Raw genomic sequence first — 17853 nt, 5'->3', positions numbered from 1 at the left:
GCTGCCAATACAGAGGAAGAGAAAGGGAGAGTCTCTGATCCCCAGGCAATTGTGGGGTGGCACCTCTGCCAGGTGTGTAAAGACTGGCTTTCCTGTAAGCTAAAGTCTTTCCTGAAAATACTTGGATGCAAATAGAGTCATGGGGAAGACACCCCACAGAGCATTTCCTACATCCGTCTTCTGCCAAGCCTGGTCTTGTCCAGATGCCCTCCAGTGTGGGAGTGTAAGCTAAAGTCTTTCCTGAAAATACTTGGATGCAAATAGAGTCATGGGGAAGACACCCCACAGAGCATTTCCTACATCCGTCTTCTGCCAAGCCTGGTCTTGTCCAGATGCCCTCCAGTGGGGGGGAGTGCTGTCTCCCCACCAATTTCTTCCCTGGGGGTCAACCCTTTCCCATGCCAAACCTGGTGGATTGCAACCTGCCAAGCCCAGAGCATTCTGTGGGGACCAGTCCTCTGGAGGGCCCTGGTTGGAGGTGGTCTCCTCAGTGAAAATCCTCAACAGCAGCTAAGCCCAAATGCGAGTCGGAGGCCACACTCGATGCCAGTCCGGAGAGCAGGAGCCCAGACCCATCTGGTCTTAAAGGGGAGCCTCTGGGTTCCTGAGCCTGAAAACAGCAGCCCCTCCCTGCACCTGTGCCAGCTAACTCCGGCCAGATGCAGATTTCCCCGCCAAGCTTGGCACAACCGTTCTCTTAAACTTGAGTTGCCCAACGTCATGTTTTAAGATTATTATTATTATTATTTATTTGTCTTGTATGCCACCCACTCCCGGAGGACTCCAGGCGGCTCACAAAAGACAAGGGAAAGGGGGGAACAAGACAAAGACAACATATTAAAAACAAAACCAACATTCACAATTTCTATGGAGGTAGATGCTTCTCAGCTCCCCCCAGCCTGCTGGAACAACCAGGACTTGGTGGCTTTGCGGAAGGCCGGGAGGGTAGTAAGGGTCCGGATCTCAACAGGGAGCTCGTTCCAGAGGGCCGGAGCTGCAACAGAGAAGGCTCTCCCCCGGGGAGTCGCCAGCCGACATTGGCTGGCAGATGGAATCCGGAGGAGATCCATGAAGTGGATTGATGTTGTAAATCAATCCACTTCATCCCCAGCAGATCTTGCCCTGCCTGAAGGAACTGTCTGGTCCCCATCCCCAGGCCTACCACTGCCTCCCTCTCCGGGTCCCTGGGCCTGAGAGGCAGAGGGAGACCCCTAATGCCAGCACCGTCCCTGGGCAGCAATGCAGCCTTTCCCCTGGGCACCAGGGGAAAAACAAAGAGAAGCAAAGAGATGAATCATGGCATGAGCACTTTGCAGAGAAAATGCTGATGAACTCTAGGGCATACGTTACATTAAAAAACCCACCCTTTCTTTCTTGGTTTGGCACCAGCATCCGGGATTAAGTATTTCATACATTTATTTACCTGGTGCTCTTACATAACCCAGAAGTGGTGCCAAACCCAGCCCCAGATAAATGCCCACAACCCCACTGAGCCTGGGAAGAGGCTGACACCATGGAGCTGACAAGCACAGTCTCCCTCTTCTTGGTCGCCTACCTCTCCTGCCTCACCCTGCTCTTCCTCCGGAGGAAGTCCTCTGCCAGGGGCCGACTGCCTCCGGGACCCACTCCTCTGCCCCTGATTGGGAATTGCCTGCAGATTAAGGCATCCGAAACCTTGCAGTCCCTCTTCAAGGTAAGTCCCCCGCTCTTGCCCAGGGGAAGCCCCCAGAGACGTTCTCCCCAGGTCCACTCCCATCTTGCCCAGGTCTCCTTCTTGGGTCTCCTCAGCCAGCACCCGGGGTCTTCCTTCTCCACGATCCCAAATGCTCTCAGCCGTCTCGTTCCAGCACCATCTTCCTGTAGCTTCCATGAATCTTCTTCCGAGATCCAATCTGGATTGGTCTTTCTTTACTTCTTTGGCTTCCATTTAGGCACTCACACCTATGTGAAGACTGGGAAAGGAGTTTCCCCCTTGGCCATCGTATCTCAAATTTGGCGGAGTTGCCTTTTTAAAAAAATATGTTATTTTATTGTATTTTATAAAAATGTCAAATTAATGCGTGAGCAATGTGGCACCTGGATGTCAGGTGGGTTGCAAATCCTGGTTCTACCGATTCACACGCGCATGCACAGAAGTGTCCGGGCAGGTGGGTGGAGCCTCCCGCACTACCACTACTGGTTTGGCCAAATTGGGAGCAGCCCACCTCTGCTGGGCACCATATATTCCAGTACAAACAAAACTAATTAAATTAAACATTATTATACATTCAGTCAATTTATGAAATTCCCATAACAATACACATCTGTATTTGCTTAAAGTCTATCGTTATTCAAGTATTCCACCTATTTCTCATGACGACTTTCATTTTATCAAAAAGAAATGTTGATATTCCCTTTATTTACTCTAGCTTTAAATCATATCACCCTCTATTAGAAATCTTTTTCTTCCTTTTCTGTCTAACTTCTAATTGTGTCACCTGCCTACAAAGAGAGAGAGGGGAGGGGGAGAGAGAGAGAAAAGAGGAATGGAGAGGGAGATATAGGAGAAGACAGTTCAAATCAAGAATCAAAAAGACGAATCATCCATCCATGGGTGGACTGATCGGTTGGATAGCCTTGCAGTCCAAGGGACTCGCAGGAGTCTTCTCCAGCACCAGAGTTCAAAGTCCTCTATTCTTTGGAGAGCTTTTAATCATATCACCCTCTATTAGAAATCTTTTTCTTCCTTTCCTGTCTAACTTCTAATTGTGTCACCTCCTACAAAGAGAGAGAGAAGGGGGGGGAGAGAAAAGAGGAATGGAGAGGGAGATATAGGAGAAGACAGTTCAAATCAAGAATCAAAAAGCGGAATCATCCATCCATGGGTGGACTGACCAGTTGGATAGCCTTGCAGTCCAAGGGACTCGCAGGAGTCTTCTCCAGCACCAGAGTTCAAAGTCCTCTATTCTTTGGAAAGCTTTTAATCATATCACTCTCTATTAGAAATCTTTTTATTTCTTTCCTGTCTAACTTCTAATTGTGTCACCTGCCGAGAGAGAGAGAGAGAGAGAGAGAGAGAGAGAGAGAGAGAGAGAGAGAGAGAGAGAGAGAGAGAGAGAAAGAAGAGGAATGGAGAGGGAGATATAGGAGAAGACAGTTCAAATCAAGAATCAAAAAGAGGAATCATCCATCCATAATCTCTTGCCTGCTTTATACTTTAGTTCCTATGCTTTATATCAATGTTTCTCAACCTTGGCGACTTTAAGTCCTGTGGACTTCAACTCCCAGAATCTGGGAGTTGAAGTCCACAGGACTTAAAGTCGCCACGGTTGAGAAACACTGCTTTAAATGAAGAGGGGTAGAAGGAAAAACAAAACAGCAGGCAAGAAAGAAAAAAGAATCATTTACCCATCGTCCCTTGCCCGCTTCGATACTTCACTTGCTATGCTTTTTTTTTTTTTACTTCTCTCCTCCATCCCTCTCTTAAGTCTCCATCTATGTCTATTCCTTGGATGTCCCATCTAAGCATTGGCGGAATTGCCTTCTGATCAAGCCGATTGAGTGTTTTCCCCAGGAACCACACAAACCAAGATTAGAGAACACTTTTCTAGGCTAAAGCGGTTCTCAAGAAGTCTGATGGGGCTGGGAAAAGGGTTTGCTTTCCTTGGGGAACGTTGTCAAGACTATTCGGCTGGCAGAGGGAAGCCTAGAGTGGGGAGGGAATGGAGATTTTGCAGTATCCTTCCCCTGGAGTGGCGAGGGGATGCAGATTTTGCAGTATCCTTCACCTGTCACGCCCACCAAGCTGAGCCACGCCCACCAAGCCACGCCCACAGAACCGGTAGTAAAAAAAAACATGGCACAGAGGTTGTTTTGGGGAGCAATTCTATAACATAAGAGTAGCCACCTCCACTATCACCCATTTTTAATTAGTCTTGTTGTTAGTTCCGAAGTCGTGTCCGACCCATTGCGACCCTAAGGACAACGTTCCTCCAGGCCTTCCTGTCTTCTACCATCCTCTGGAGTCCATTTAAGCTCATGCCTGCTGCTTGGGTGACTCCATCCAGCTACCTCCTTCTCTGCCGTCCCCTTCTTCTTCTTTTGCCCACCATCTTTCCCCAGCATGAGGCTCTTCTCCAGGGAGTCCTTCCTTCTCATCAGGTGGCCAAAGTACTTGAGTTTCCTTTTCAGGATCTGGACTTCTAAAGAGCAGTCAGGGTTGATCTCCTCTAGGACTGACCGGTTGGATCGCTTTTCAGTCCAAGGGACTCGCAGGAGTCTTCTCCAGCACCAGAGTTCAAAGGCCTCCATTCTTTGGAGGTGCTCCAAAGGGGGTCAGCCTTCCTTAATTAGTCTAGTGCCAGGAATATTAATGATGAAGCATCAGGAAATGCAAATATCTCCTTTCCTAAACTACGCACCTGAAGGATACAAATGCTGCCACCATTGTCAAAAGATCCCCTAGAGCCCATTTCTAGAATTTTGGAAGCTTTGTTTCCAATACTTTGGGAGTGCGTGTCTGTTTGTGTGTGTGTGTATCTTTCCCCTGCCTTGGTGCGACTTCGGGGCATTGTGCAATTTTTCTTTGGACTAGTCACTAAGGTATACACAGGTGTTAGGCAACATGATAAATAAAGAAATGTTTATTCAATAAATGACCAATATTTATGTTCCTGTTCCAAGAAGTGGACTCCAAAGTTATGTGTAAATCACCTCTGAGCTGAATGACTCTCGGGTCAGTCCAGGACAAAAGTGAAGTGCCCCCTCATTGTTGCCCTTCAAACAGCAGTGGAGGCCGGTTTTCACAGCAGAGGACCTCTGGTTATGTTCCAAGGATTACTAGTAATCCAGTGACAGAGGCCCTGTCGGATTTTTCCATGACACCTCCTTTTATAGTCGGCTATCAGGCGGCTGGCCAATCAGAAGCCAGCTTAGTTCACCAAGCGATGCCCACCAAGCCACGCCCACAGAACCAGTAGTAAAAAAATTTGAAGGGAGAGAAAGAGAAGGAGAGAGGGTAGGAAGGGGACGAGGAAGAGTAGGAGTAGGAGAAAGGGAAGGGAAGAAGGAAGGGGAAGGAGAGGAGGAAGGAAGAGAGAGAAAGAAAAGGAGAGAGGGTAGGAAGGGGATGAGGAAGAGTAGGAGAGGGAAGGGAAGAAGGAAGGGGAAGGAGAGGAGGATGGAAGGGAGAGAAAGAGAAGGAGAGAGGGTAGGAAGGGGACGAGGAAGAGTAGGAGTAGGAGAAAGGGAAGGGAAGAAGGAAGGGGAAGGAGAGGAGGAAGGAAGAGAGAGAAAGAAAAGGAGAGAGGGTAGGAAGGGGATGAGGAAGAGTAGGAGTAGGAGAAAGGGAAGGGAAGAAGGAAGGAGAAGGAGAGGAGGTTGGAAGGGAGAGAATGAGAATGAGAGAGTAGGAAGGGGACGAGGAAGAGTAGGAGTAGGAGAAAGGGAAGGGAAGAAGGAAAGGGAAGGAGAGGAGGAAGGAAGGGAGAGAAAGAGAAGGAGAGAGGGTAGGAAGGGGATGAGGAAGAGTAGGAGTAGGAGAAAGGGAAGGGAAGAAGGAAGGGGAAGGAGAGGAGGAAGGAAGGGAGAGAAAGAGAAGGAGAGAGGGTAGGAAGGGGACGAGGAAGAGTAGGAGTAGGAGAAAGGGAAGGGAAGAAGGAAGGAGAAGGAGAGGAGGATGGAAGGGAGAGAAAGAGAAGGAGAGAGTAGGAAGGGGACGAGGAAGAGTAGGAGTAGGAGAAAGGGAAGGGAAGAAGGAAGGAGAAGGAGAGGAGGATGGAAGGGAGAGAAAGAGAAGGAGAGAGGGTAGGAAGGGGATGAGGAAGAGTAGGAGTAGGAGAAAGGGAAGGGAAGAAGGAAGGGGAAGGAGAGGAGGAAGGAAGGGAGAGAAAGAGAAGGAGAGAGGGTAGGAAGGGGACGAGGAAGAGTAGGAGTAGGAGAAAGGGAAGGGAAAAAGGAAGGAGAAGGAGAGGAGGATGGAAGGGAGAGAAAGAAAAGGAGAGGGTAGGAAGGGGACGAGGAAGAGTAGGAGTAGGAGAAAGGGAAGGGAAGAAGGAAGGAGAAGGAGAGGAGGATGGAAGGGAAAGAAAGAAAAGGAGAGAGGGTAGGAAGGGGACGAGGAAGAGTAGGAGTAGGAGAAAGGGAAGGGAAGAAGGAAGGGGAAGGAGGGGAGGATGGAAGGGAGAGAAAGAAAAGGAGAGAGGGTAGGAAGGGGACGAGGAAGAGTAGGAGTAGGAGAAAGGGAAGGGAAGAAGGAAGGAGAAGGAGAGGAGGATGGAAGGGAGAGAAAGAAAAGGAGAGAGGGTAGGAAGGGGATGAGGAAGAGTAGGAGTAGGATAGGTAAGGGAAGAAGGAAGGGGAAGGAGAGGAGGATGGGAGGAAGTAGAGAAGGGAGGGAGGGAGAAAGAAAAGAAAGGGAAAATAAGATGGTGTCACAACAAGGGACAGTAAATAAAGCAACCCAAACTGTATATTATAACCTATTAAATGTATAAGAATGATAAATGTAAAGAAAAATAACAATTACGTGAATGTATACTTAGAATGGTATATAAGAGAATTAAAAATTAAAAAAATGAAAATCAAAATCAGAAGCCAGCTGTAGTTCCCGCCAAAGGAACGGACCAGCCAGGGAACTTAGAACGTAACAATCCCAACCCTTCCAGGTTTCCGCACGGGGAGCCTGAGAGGGTCGGCCTCTGGCAAGGGCGCCTCTGAGTCTGCTCACAAAGGCACAAAGGGGCCGCTTTCTCCTTCGTCCAGCCTGCAGCCCTGGGAACCCACTCAGTTCTCTAGCCGTGTTCGTCCTCAGGCTGACCTGGTTTGGCTTTTCGTGGTTACACCCATTGGTGAATTTGAGATGGGGAGGCTCCAGGAATCAAGACAATCAGTCGCTCCGCCAAAGCTGGGTGATGCAGCTCCCTACTGAGGCAGGTTGGTGATCCATCTGGGGAAAGAGGAACCCTGCAGGGTGGGGCAGATGAAAGAAGCACCACATAGCCCAGTGGTGGGATTCAAAAAGTTTTACTACCGGTTCTGTGGGCATGGCTTGGTGGGCGTGGCTTAGTGGGCATGGCTTGGTGGGTGTGGCTTGGTTGGTGTGGCTTGGTGAGCATGGCAGGGGGAGGAAACTGCAAAATTCCCGTTTCCTTCTGCTCAGCTGAGACTCGGGAAGCAGAGAGAATAGATGGGGGCGGGGCCAATTATTATTATTTTGCCAATTATTTATTTATTTTTTATTCTCTTACATACCATTGTAAGTATACATTCACATGATTGTTATTCTTCTTTACATTTGTCTTTCTTATCCATTTATTATTTCATTTAATAGGTTATAATATACAGTTTGGGTTGCTTTATTTACCATTCCTTCCTCCTGTTGTAACACCCTCTTGTTTTCCCTTTCTTTTCTCCCTCCCTCCCTTCTCTACTTTCTTTCTTCCTCCTCTCCTTCCCCTTCCTTCTTCCCTTACCCCTACTCCTATTCTTCTTCTTCCCCTTCCCGCCCTTTCCCCTTCTCTTTGTCTCCCTTCAAATGTTTTTACTACCGGTTCTGTGGGCGTGGCTTGGTGGGTGTGGTGTGGCTTGGTGGGCATGACAAGGGAAGGGTACTGTAAAATCCCCATTTCCTCCCAATCAGCTGGGATTCAGGAGGCAGAGAATAGATGGGGGCGAGGCCAGCCAGAGGTAGTATTTACTGGCTCTCCAAAATACTCAAAATTTCCGCTACCGGTTCTCCAGAACTGGTCAGAACCTGCTGAATCCCACCTCTGCTGTGGCCCATTTTCTCTCTGGGAAGGATTTCAGCCATGGCTGCTTCCCTCCCCTCAGAGAAGGTGTACATAGCCACCCATCTTCACCTGAAGTAAAACCATGCACGGGGCCATCTAACTCTGGAGAGTTGGATCGAAGTGTAGGTTGTCCTTGACTTACAACACTTTGTTAGTGACCATTCAAAATTACAACAGTACTAGAAAATGTGACTTACAACTGTTTTTCACAGTTACGATCTTTGCATCATCCCCATGATCACGTGATCAAAATTCGGACTGTCGGCAGCAGTCTCGTATTTTGGACGGTTGCAACGTCTCTGGGTCCCGTGGTCCAGGGGTGAAATCCAGCAGGTTCTGACAGGTTCCGGAGAACCGGTAGCGGAAATTTTGAGTAGTTCGGAGAACTGGCAAATACCACTTCTGGCTGCCCCCAGAGTGGGGTGGGAATGGGGATTTTGCAGTATCCTTCCCCTGCGACGCCCACCAAGCCACGCCCACCAAGCCACACTACACCCACTAAGCCACGCCCACAGAACCAGTAGTAAAAAAAATGAATTTCACCGCTGCTGTGATCCTCTTTTGTGATCTGACAAGCAAAGTCAGTGGGGAAGCCAGATTCACTTAAGAACCGGGTTACTAACAACTGCAGTGATTTACTTAACAACGGTGGCAAGAAAAATCGTAAAAGAGGCCAAAACTCACTTGACAAATGTCTCATTTAACAACAAATAAATGTTGGACTCAATTGTGGTTGCAAGTCGAGGACTGCCTCCTTGGTGGGTTCTGGATCCCGTCGCAACAGGTATGCTGCGACAGGGCCAGCCGTTCACCTCAGGTACATATGCTGCGCACGCATGCTCACCCACTGCCCTGCGACGCTCCACCTGCTCGGCGGAGATCACGCAGGGGCCGTACAGTGCGCGTGCATGTGCAAATGGCCCGGTTGGCTTAAATACAGGTAAGGAACGCAGGCGAGTAGGTGGGCCCACCAAAGCACCGTTCTGGTATGGTGGCTACTGCTCCCAGCGGCTACTGGTACCCACCATTGGACTGCCTGTATTTCCATCTCTCCTTTTGGTCCCTGTGCAGCTGAGGGAAAAATACGGCCCCGTCTTCACGATCTACTTTGGAAACCGACCAATTGTGGTCTTGTGTGGCTACGAAGCAGTGAAGGAGGCCCTGATTGACAAGGCGGAAGAATTCTCCGGGAGGAAAACCATGCCTACCCTGCAGAGGTTCTTCCAGGATCATGGTGAGGGCCCCAGACTGGTGGGGCAGGAGCAGATTTTGCAGTATCCTTCCCCTGAAGTGGGGAGGGAATGGGGATTGTGCAGTATCTTTCCCCTGGAGTGGGGAGGGAATGGGGATTGTGCAGTATCCTTCCCCTGGAGTGGGGCGGGAATGGGGATTTTGCAGTATCCTTCTCCTGGAGTGGGGAGGGAATGGGGATTGTGCTGTATCCTTCCCCTGGAGTGGGGAGGGAATGGAGATTTTGCTGTATCCTTCCCCTGGAGTGGGGAGGGAATGCAGATTTTGCAGTATCCTTCCCCTGGAGTGGGGAGGGAATGGGGATTTTACAGTATCCTTCCCCTGGAGTGGGGAGGGAATGGGGATTTTGCAGTATCCTTCCTCTGGAGTGGGGAGGGAATGTGGATTTTGCAGTATCCTTCCCCTAGAGTGGGGAGGGAATGGAGATTTTGCAGTATCCTTCCCCTAGAGTGGGGAGGGAATGGAGATTTTGCTGTATCCTTCCCCTGGAGTGGGGAGGGAATGTGGATTTTACAGTATCCTTCCCCTGGAGTGGGGAGGGAATGGGGATTTTGCAGTATCCTTCCTCTGGAGTGGGGAGGGAATGGAGATTTTGCAGTATCCTTCCCCTGGAGTGGGGAGGGAATGGGGATTTTGCAGTATCCTTCCCCTGGAGTGGGGAGGGAATGAAGATTTTGCAGTATCCTTCCCCTGGAGTGGGGAGGGAATGCGGATTTTGCAGTATCCTTCCCCTGGAGTGGGGAGGGAATGGGGATTTTGCAGTATCCTTCCTCTGGAGTGAGGAGGGAATGGAGATTTTGCAGTATCCTTCCCCTGGAGTGGGGAGGGAATGGGGATTTTGCAGTATCCTTCCTCTGGAGTGGGGAGGGAATGTGGATTTTGCAGTATCCTTCCCCTAGAGTGGGGAGGGAATGGGGATTTTGCAGTATCCTTCCTCTGGAGTGGGGAGGGAATGTGGATTTTGCAGTATCCTTCCCCTAGAGTGGGGAGGGAATGGAGATTTTGCTGTATCCTTCCCCTGGAGTGGGGAGGGAATGGAGATTTTGCAGTATCCTTCCCCTGGAATGGGGAGGGAATGAAGATTTTGCAGTATCCTTCCCCTGGAGTGGGGAGGGGATGCAGATTTTGCAGTACCCTTTACCTGTCACGCCCACCAAGTCAAGCCACGCCCACCAAGCTACGCCCACAGAACTGGTAGTAAAAAAAAATTTGAATCCCACCACTGGTTCCCAGGGGTTGTCTTTTCCGAGGGGGATCGCTGGAAGCAGCTGCGCCGTTTCTCCCTGACCATCCTGAGGAATTTTGGAATGGGGAAGAAATCCATCGAGGAGCGGATTCAAGAGGAGGCCCAGGTCCTGCTGGAGGAATTTCAGAAGACCCAAGGTGAGGCTGGGGAGGGTGGTGGTGGTAGGGGACAGTTTGAAAGGTCTATGGACCGACCGAGTTTCCAACCCAGTGGTGGGATTCAAATAATTTACCAACCAGTTCTCTTCCCTAATGACCAGCTGGGCAGGCGGGGCTTGGTGGTCATGTGATCATGTGGCCGTGGCCAAGTCAATGTCACTCAGGTCGATGGGCACTTCGCCTTTGTAACAACAACATGTCATAAGGGTTAACCGGAGAGGCAGTTTCTGTAAGCAGGGCAATAAAGATTAGGCTAGAAACAACACCAGAATGTTTCCTTCCTGCCTTCCTTACAGGATTAGTCCTGTAAAGTGGGAAAAACCAAAATGAGATTTCCTCCAACAACCGGTTCTCCGAGCTGCTTAGAAAGTTACCAACTGGTTCTCCCGACTAGGTGCGAACTGGCTGAATCCCACCACTGGTCCAACCCCATTATAGCAACATTGAGGTCAGATGTCAAGATGTCCAGAACATAAACGTAGAATCACAGGGCCTGAGGGGACCTGAGAGGCAGGGAGACCTTGAGCAGGGGCTCGGACTAGAAGGCTTCTGGCCCAGGAGATGCTTGGGCTGAAAAAGAGCATCACGGAATATGGTTTCTTTCTTTGTTGACGTAAAGAGGCATCTGTTCTGACCGAGGCTTCCCAAGAGCATGAAGCCAACTCCTTGTCCCGACAAAAACCCCTTTTATTAATTGACTGTGAATTCTGCTCATTCACATCCAGCAAGGGAGGATTTACGGTCACAGACCTTATCTGGCTTGGAGAGAGCTGCCTGGATGATGTCTGCAAAACTTGGCAAGGAGTCTTGGAGAGTCACGAACCAATTAAGCAAACTATTAGAGCCTCATTAGAGCCTTTCCCAGACTCCAGGACTGGCCCAGGTTCCTCCCCAACCTCCTCACTGTCTGAATCTGCTGCCAACTCCAGTGGCTACTGGTGGGCCACAGCAACATCAGGCATCCCTTCCTCTCCAAATAATTACATACAAGGGAAGAGAGGACCCACCTTACATCCCTCCCAAAACTGTTTATCTCTTTGGCCTAAGTGGTTCCTACAACACGTTGACCCACCTTCTTTCTTTCCTTCCTTCCTTCCTTCCTTCCTTCCTTCCTTCCTTCCTTCCTTCCTTCCTTCCTTTCTTTCTCCCTCTGGATCAGGGAAGCCCTTCAGCCCCATCTTCTTGCTCAGCTGTTGCGTGTCCAACGTCATCTGTTCGATCGTCTTCGGCAATCGCTTCGATTACAAAGACAAGGAATTTCTGGCTCTCATGAAGATGATGAACGACTCCTTTCGGCAGATAAGCGACAGCTGGTCTCAGGTAGCTACACCACAGCCCCTCGCCTCCCTCCAGCCAAATGGCAGAATCCGAGACTGCTCCTCCCTCGGACAAGCTGGCACTATCTGAAGACGCTAGGCAGCTGCTGTGGCTTGGGAGGATTAGAACTCGGGTCCAAGATACACGGGGCAGCCGGAAGGGAGAAAAGGGCCCTTTTTTCTTGAAAGAAAAAAAATCTGCAAGATTATTTAAGTTCCCCTCATATCAGCTTTATCCTGCAAATGCATCTGCTGATTTATTCTTTTTTTCCCCCTACGTTTTTTATTTTTTTACAAACATACTGTATCAGTGTGTGAATAGTGTGGTACGAGTGTATCATACACTTCATACCCCTCAAAAAATAGCACTACTCATATTTGTTTCATTTAAATGAACATATGATACTAGTAATAATACACACCTTTATATTGAATTATAATCTTTCATTGTTTAGCATTATTCAATATTTCAAAATGTTATTTTTATACCAATCACCCTCTCTTAGTTAACATACCTTTTGATAAGATTTGTTACATTTAACAAACTTACATATGACGGGTGATGGATGATGGATATAAAAATAACATATCAAAATATTGAATAATTGAAAAATGAAGGATTATAAATTGAATAAGCAAATAATGAAAGATCTGAATTTAAATATATGTTTGTTAAATGTAATAAATACAATGGATACGGGACTTTCAGCTACCGGTTCTCCAGAACCTGCCAGAACCTGCTGGATTTCACCCCTGATCAGTGGTGGGTTTCAAAAATTGTTCGAACCTACTCTGTGGGTGTGGCCTCCTTTGTGGGAGTGGCTTGCCGCCCATGTGACTGGATGGGAGTGGCTTGCCGCCCATGTGACCGGATATGAAGATGCCGACGACACTTGTCAGAACCACCTTAAATTACCTCACACACAGCACTGGCATGCATAAGAATATGATGTAAACTTGTTTTTTAAAAGGCATCTTTGGTTTGCGTTAAAACAACTTCAACACACGCAATGTTCTGATTGTACCACAAACACAGTAGTCATCCTTACCTTTCACAGAGGCACTGAGTTTTATAAATAGGAGCATGATAGTGTAGAATAATCGTATCCAAGGACCAGTGGTGGGTTTCAAAAAATTTTGGAACCTCTTCTGTAGGTGTGGCCTGCTTTCCAGGTCCACTGGTGGAACCTCTTCTAACCGGTTCGGTAAATTTGACGAACCGGTTCTACCAAATAGGTGCGAACTGGTAGGAACCCATCTCTGACCCTGATCCACCAGCTGGAATGGGCCCTTTTCTGACATATCCTTTTCCTCTCGTTTCCTGCAGTTCTACGATATGTACGCCAACATCCTGAAATACTTCCCAGGGCCCCACACCAAGATCTACGACATCCTGGAAGACATGAGGCTCTTCATTGCCAGGAGGGTGAAGAAGAACAAGGAGACCCTGGACCCCAACTTTCCCCGGGATTTCATCGACAGTTTTCTCATCCAGATGGAGAAGGTAGGAGGCAGAGAGGGAGCCAAGGATGATTTCCCCAGCTACAAGGCTGCAGGTGGGCACAGGGGGCTTTGCCACAGGGCAAAAGATGCCCAGGGGTAGGAGCACGCTGTCCCTTCCTGTTCTGAACCCCCTTCTCCGTCCAGGAACGAACGCCGAAACCAACGTAAATAAGAAGGTTTCTTTTAATCAGTCCAGACTCTCGTTGGCTGCAAGCCACAGAGAGATAAGCACTCCGGCAGCAAGTCCTACAAAACTTGGCAGCAATGCAAACAAACTCTGGCAGCAATCCAGCCTGCCAAGTTTGTTTCTTGTTAGTCCTTAACTTGAACGTTGACTTCTGCAGAAGGGCGTGGTACAAGCAGTCTCTTTTATAATCAGGAGAGGATCTTAATGAGCATCAGCTGAGCGTAATCACATCTTGTAATTACGCCGTTGTTCTTGATGCCGAGTAGCCCTTCGACGGCGTGCATCCCGGAGCAACTTACAGGTGTTTTCTGGATCACTCACTCTTGTCTCCTCCCCAGTGATCCAAGACTCAGACGCCACCTGGTGGCCAACCAGTCTCTCCTCACCCTGCTCGGAGTCGGAACCCTGTCCAGGGTCCTCCACCTCCTCTAGGGCCGACTCATAAGACCCCTCGCTGTCGGAGTCTGGCGGCAGCTCCAACAGCTCCTGCCAGGCTACAATACTTCCTAAGCAAACACAATCACCAAAGGACAGGAAGGCTGGGAGATTTGAGCTTCTCAGACAGATCCCATAAAAAGAATTTCCAATCCAGCCAAAGGGAAAGCGAGGGGACATATATGGTGTCCAGAAGCCCACCAGGCCCACCAGGCCACGGTCTCTGCAGTTGCACCAGGGTCCAAGCCACTTTTCCTCCCTTTTTCCAAGAGTAACCTCGGGATGTCCAGTGTTCCAACCGAGGCTTTCCGAGAGCATGAAGCAAACTCCTTGTACCTTGTTTCCATGAAAATAAGATACCCCCCGATACAAAACCCCTTTTATTAATTGATTGTGAATTCTGCTCATTCACATCCAGCAAAGTCTTTCAAGGGAGGATTTACAGTCACAGACCTTATCTGGCTTGGAGAGCTGACAGGCCGATAGCTGCAGAACTTGGCAAGGAGTCTCGGAGAGTCAGAACCAATTAAGCCAACTAATCGTCTCCTGCAAACTCCACTCCCCTTTCGCTCCTCTTTTATTTCCTCTGGGAGGGGCCATTCACCCTCTACCTGTGGCCTTACCCCCAAGTTGACCCTTGTTCCTTAGCTGTTCTCTTCGTCTGGCATCTCTGAGCATGCGCACACTGGGAACAGGCTCCTGCTGTTCTTCTGCCTCACTGATGTCTGACTCCGAAGGCAGCTGATAACTGGCGTACGGCCCTGGCCTCCTCTCTTCCTCCGACACAGAGCCCTCATCAGAGCCTTCCCCAGACTCCAGGACTGGCCCATCTTCCTCCCCAACCTCCTCATTGTCTGAATCTGCTGCCAGTTCCACTGGCCACTAGCGGGCCACAACCCCCAGCCTTTGCGACTCCTTTCCTGCAGAGGGTAGAGATGGGTATGGAGGCAGGTGAAGCAGGAAAGGAGCAGTGGAGACAGCCTGTCCTCTGGGAATCCTTTGGCCAGTCCAACCACTCGCTAGGACCAAGGGACCATTTCTGTTTTGGGGAAACCAGCACTTAGTCCACCTCCAATCAGAGCTTGTCTCACCTGGTATGCACCCTGCAATCCAGCTGGAAAGCCTCCTTTCAGTCCCCACCTCCAGAACTTCTCACATGCTTGGGTTCCACTTGGGTTCAGGAGAAGGACAACCCGGACAGTGAATTCAACCAGAAGAACCTGGAGTTGACCACCTTGAACCTGTTTTTTGCTGGGACGGAGACGGTCAGCTCCACCCTGCGATACGGATTTCTGTTGCTGATGAAGTACCCTGAAGTGCAAGGTATTTGGTGGGGGGGGTGTGATTCAGCCCCACTGCAGCACATGTCTCTAGGCCATGAAACATCCCTCCCCGCCCCCAAGTGCCACCGGGATTGCTAGGCCAGTGAAAAGTTGCTGTGAGATGCACAATGGCCTGGATTCAGCCTGAGAGACACCCTTGGAGGAGGTCAGACCAGAAGCCTCCCCTGCCATGGGGTGAAGGGGGGGATGCCAGCCCCACAGCCCTTGGGAACAGCCTCCTCAGCAGGTGGAGACCCCTCCTGTCCAGTTCTTTGGTCCCTCAGCTGCTGATCCAGGCACGTTAGAGAGAGTGCAGTTGAAGCCACTAAGTTAAGGCCACTTTTTGCCAGCAAGGATGCAGGAAGAAATCGACCACGTGATTGGCCAGAACCGGATACCCAACATTGAGGATCGGAGCCAGATGCCTTACGTGGATGCAGTGATCCACGAGGTGCAACGGTTCAGCGACCTCATCCCCATGAATGTGCCCCACTCGGTCACCCGCGACACGGAATTCAGAGGCTACCTCATTCCGAAGGTCAGAGCCTTGGGGAAAGGGAGACTGGCCAAAGGGGCATGGGGCTGGCATGTTGCCACCCTGGGTGCTGGCTGGGCTGCCCAGCAGGATCGGGGCAGAGAGATCAAGGGGCCGTGGAGGGCTGGCCAGGAGGCAGGAGCCCTGGCTGGAGAGTGCTAATGGCCCAGAGGCAGTACCCCAGAGATGGTATTCAGCAGGTTCTGGGTAGCGGAAATTTTGAGTAGTTTGGAGAACCGATAAATACCTCCTCTGGCTGGCCTCGCCCCCATCAATTCTCTGCCTCCCGAGTCTCAGCTAATCGGGAGGGAATGGGGATTTTGCAATATCCTTCCCCTGGAGTGGGGAGGGAATGGGGATTTTACAGTATCCTTCCCCTGGAGTGGGGAGGGAATGAGGATTTTACAATATCCTTCCCCTGGAGTGGAGAGGGAATGGGGATTTTACAGTATCCTTCCACTGGAGTGGGGAGGGAATGGGGATTTTGCAGTATCCTTCCCCTGGAGTGGGGAGGGAATGGGGATTTTACAGTATCCTTCCCCTGGAGTGGGGAGGGAATGGGGATTTTACAGTATCCTTCCCCTGGAGTGGGGAGGGACTGGAGATTTTCTAGAATCTTTCCACTGCCACGCCCACCAAGCCATGCCAACAGAACCGGTAGTAAAATATTTTGAATCCCACCACTGCAGTACCCCCTCTATGCCCACCCAGCCGGCCAGGTGCAATGGGGGTAGGGTGTTCGAAAGGATTGGCAGGACAGAAGGGTAGAAAAACCCAGGCAATCAGCAACTGTTCAAACCAGGACTCCCTGCTCCATCACTGCATACAAGGAGATCGTCTCTTGGCCGCCTTCCCCAGATCGCTCGGGCATCTTGTGCCCCCTGGCCAAATGAACCACTGCCCCTTCTCTTCCTCAGGGCACAGAAATATATCCCCTGCTCACCACCGTCTTGCACGATGGCACCAAGTTTAAAAGCCCCGAAGGGTTCCACCCGGAGAACTTCCTGGATGAGAAGGGACGGCTGAAAAGGAATGACGCCTTCTTCCCCTTCTCCGCAGGTACAGCCACACCGAGCCCCTCTTTTCCCCACAACACACACCCTCCCGGGACAGGCATCTAGGCTGCCCTTCGCATTTTTCCTTTTACAGCTTGCTTTTCCGGTTTCCATGCCAAGCTGGCATTGGGAGCTGCCTCGGCATTTCTTGCACAAGCTGGATGCCCCTTTGTCCCCACTGGCCACTCAGGAGCCCAGACTAATTGTCCTCCAGGCTTAAAGTTGCAAAGCTGACTGGGGAATTCTGGGTGTTGAAGTCCTCCAGGCTTAAAGTTGCCAAGGTTGGAGACCCCTGCTCTAAACTGCTTCTCCCGGCCTCTCCTCGCAGGGAAGCGCATCTGCCTGGGGGAAGCCCTGGCCCGGATGGAGCTCTTCCTCTTCTTCACCACCATCCTGCAGCGGTTCCAGCTGAAGCCCGTGGTGGAACCCAAGGACATCAACCTGACACCCCAGGAGTTCGGCTTTGCCACCATCCCGCCTCTGTATGAGCTCTCGGTTGTCCCCCGCTAAGCGGAGGGAGCTAAGCAGATGGGCAAGTGCGCTCTGCCTCTGGGCTCCTGTGCTTTTGCACCAGCTGGACCTTCAGGGGGGGGATGTACGGTCCCCTTCTCTGCGCCCCACCCGGGGCCAGGATCTCTGAGGGGCTGGGAAAATATTCTTCTTCCAGGTGTTTGCCTTGAAAATATAAAGCTTTGCGGGGATGCAGGTGACCTGAACTTGTGTCTGTGTCTGTCTGTGTGTGAGGGCTTCTTTCCTGGTTGTTATTGTGCCCCAGCACAATCACTGGGGTAAATCTAGGTGGCCTACATGGTAGTGCTTCAAGAGAGCAAAGCAAAAGAAGTAAGAGACAGCGAAAGCCAGAGAAACGGTCATCTGCCCAGCACGTTACCATAAAAAGCCACGAAATCCCCTCGGCCCCCAGCCTGTCCCAGACCAGATGGCCCTGAATGTAGAGGTGGTATTCAGCAGATTCTGACCGGTTCTGGAGAACCGGTAGTGGAAATTTTGAGTCATTCGGAGAACCGGTAAATAATACCTCTGGCTGGCCCCGCCCGCATCTATTCTCTGCCTCCTGA

General features: G+C 50.3%; 1 protein-coding gene across 1 annotated transcript; it reads left to right on the top strand.

The window, feature by feature from the left end:
* Positions 1 to 1482: 1482 nt before the first annotated feature.
* Positions 1483 to 17493, top strand: LOC148049842 (cytochrome P450 2G1-like). The gene is made up of 9 exons (XM_087703282.1): positions 1483 to 1693; positions 8841 to 9003; positions 10254 to 10403; positions 11584 to 11744; positions 13068 to 13244; positions 15047 to 15188; positions 15538 to 15725; positions 16640 to 16781; positions 17106 to 17493. Exons 1-9 carry the CDS (start codon positions 1514 to 1516, stop codon positions 17285 to 17287), a joined length of 1485 nt encoding a protein of 494 aa, XP_087559408.1. The 5' UTR covers positions 1483 to 1513; the 3' UTR covers positions 17288 to 17493.
* Positions 17494 to 17853: the final 360 nt, after the last annotated feature.

Source organism: Thamnophis sirtalis, unplaced genomic scaffold (genome assembly GCF_051295495.1).
Source record: "Thamnophis sirtalis isolate CommonGarterSnake01/CBP01778 unplaced genomic scaffold, rThaSir2_p1.2 scaffold_1, whole genome shotgun sequence".
Taxonomy (NCBI): Eukaryota; Metazoa; Chordata; class Lepidosauria; order Squamata; family Natricidae; genus Thamnophis; species Thamnophis sirtalis.
This window is presented reverse-complemented; position numbering and strand designations above follow the sequence as displayed.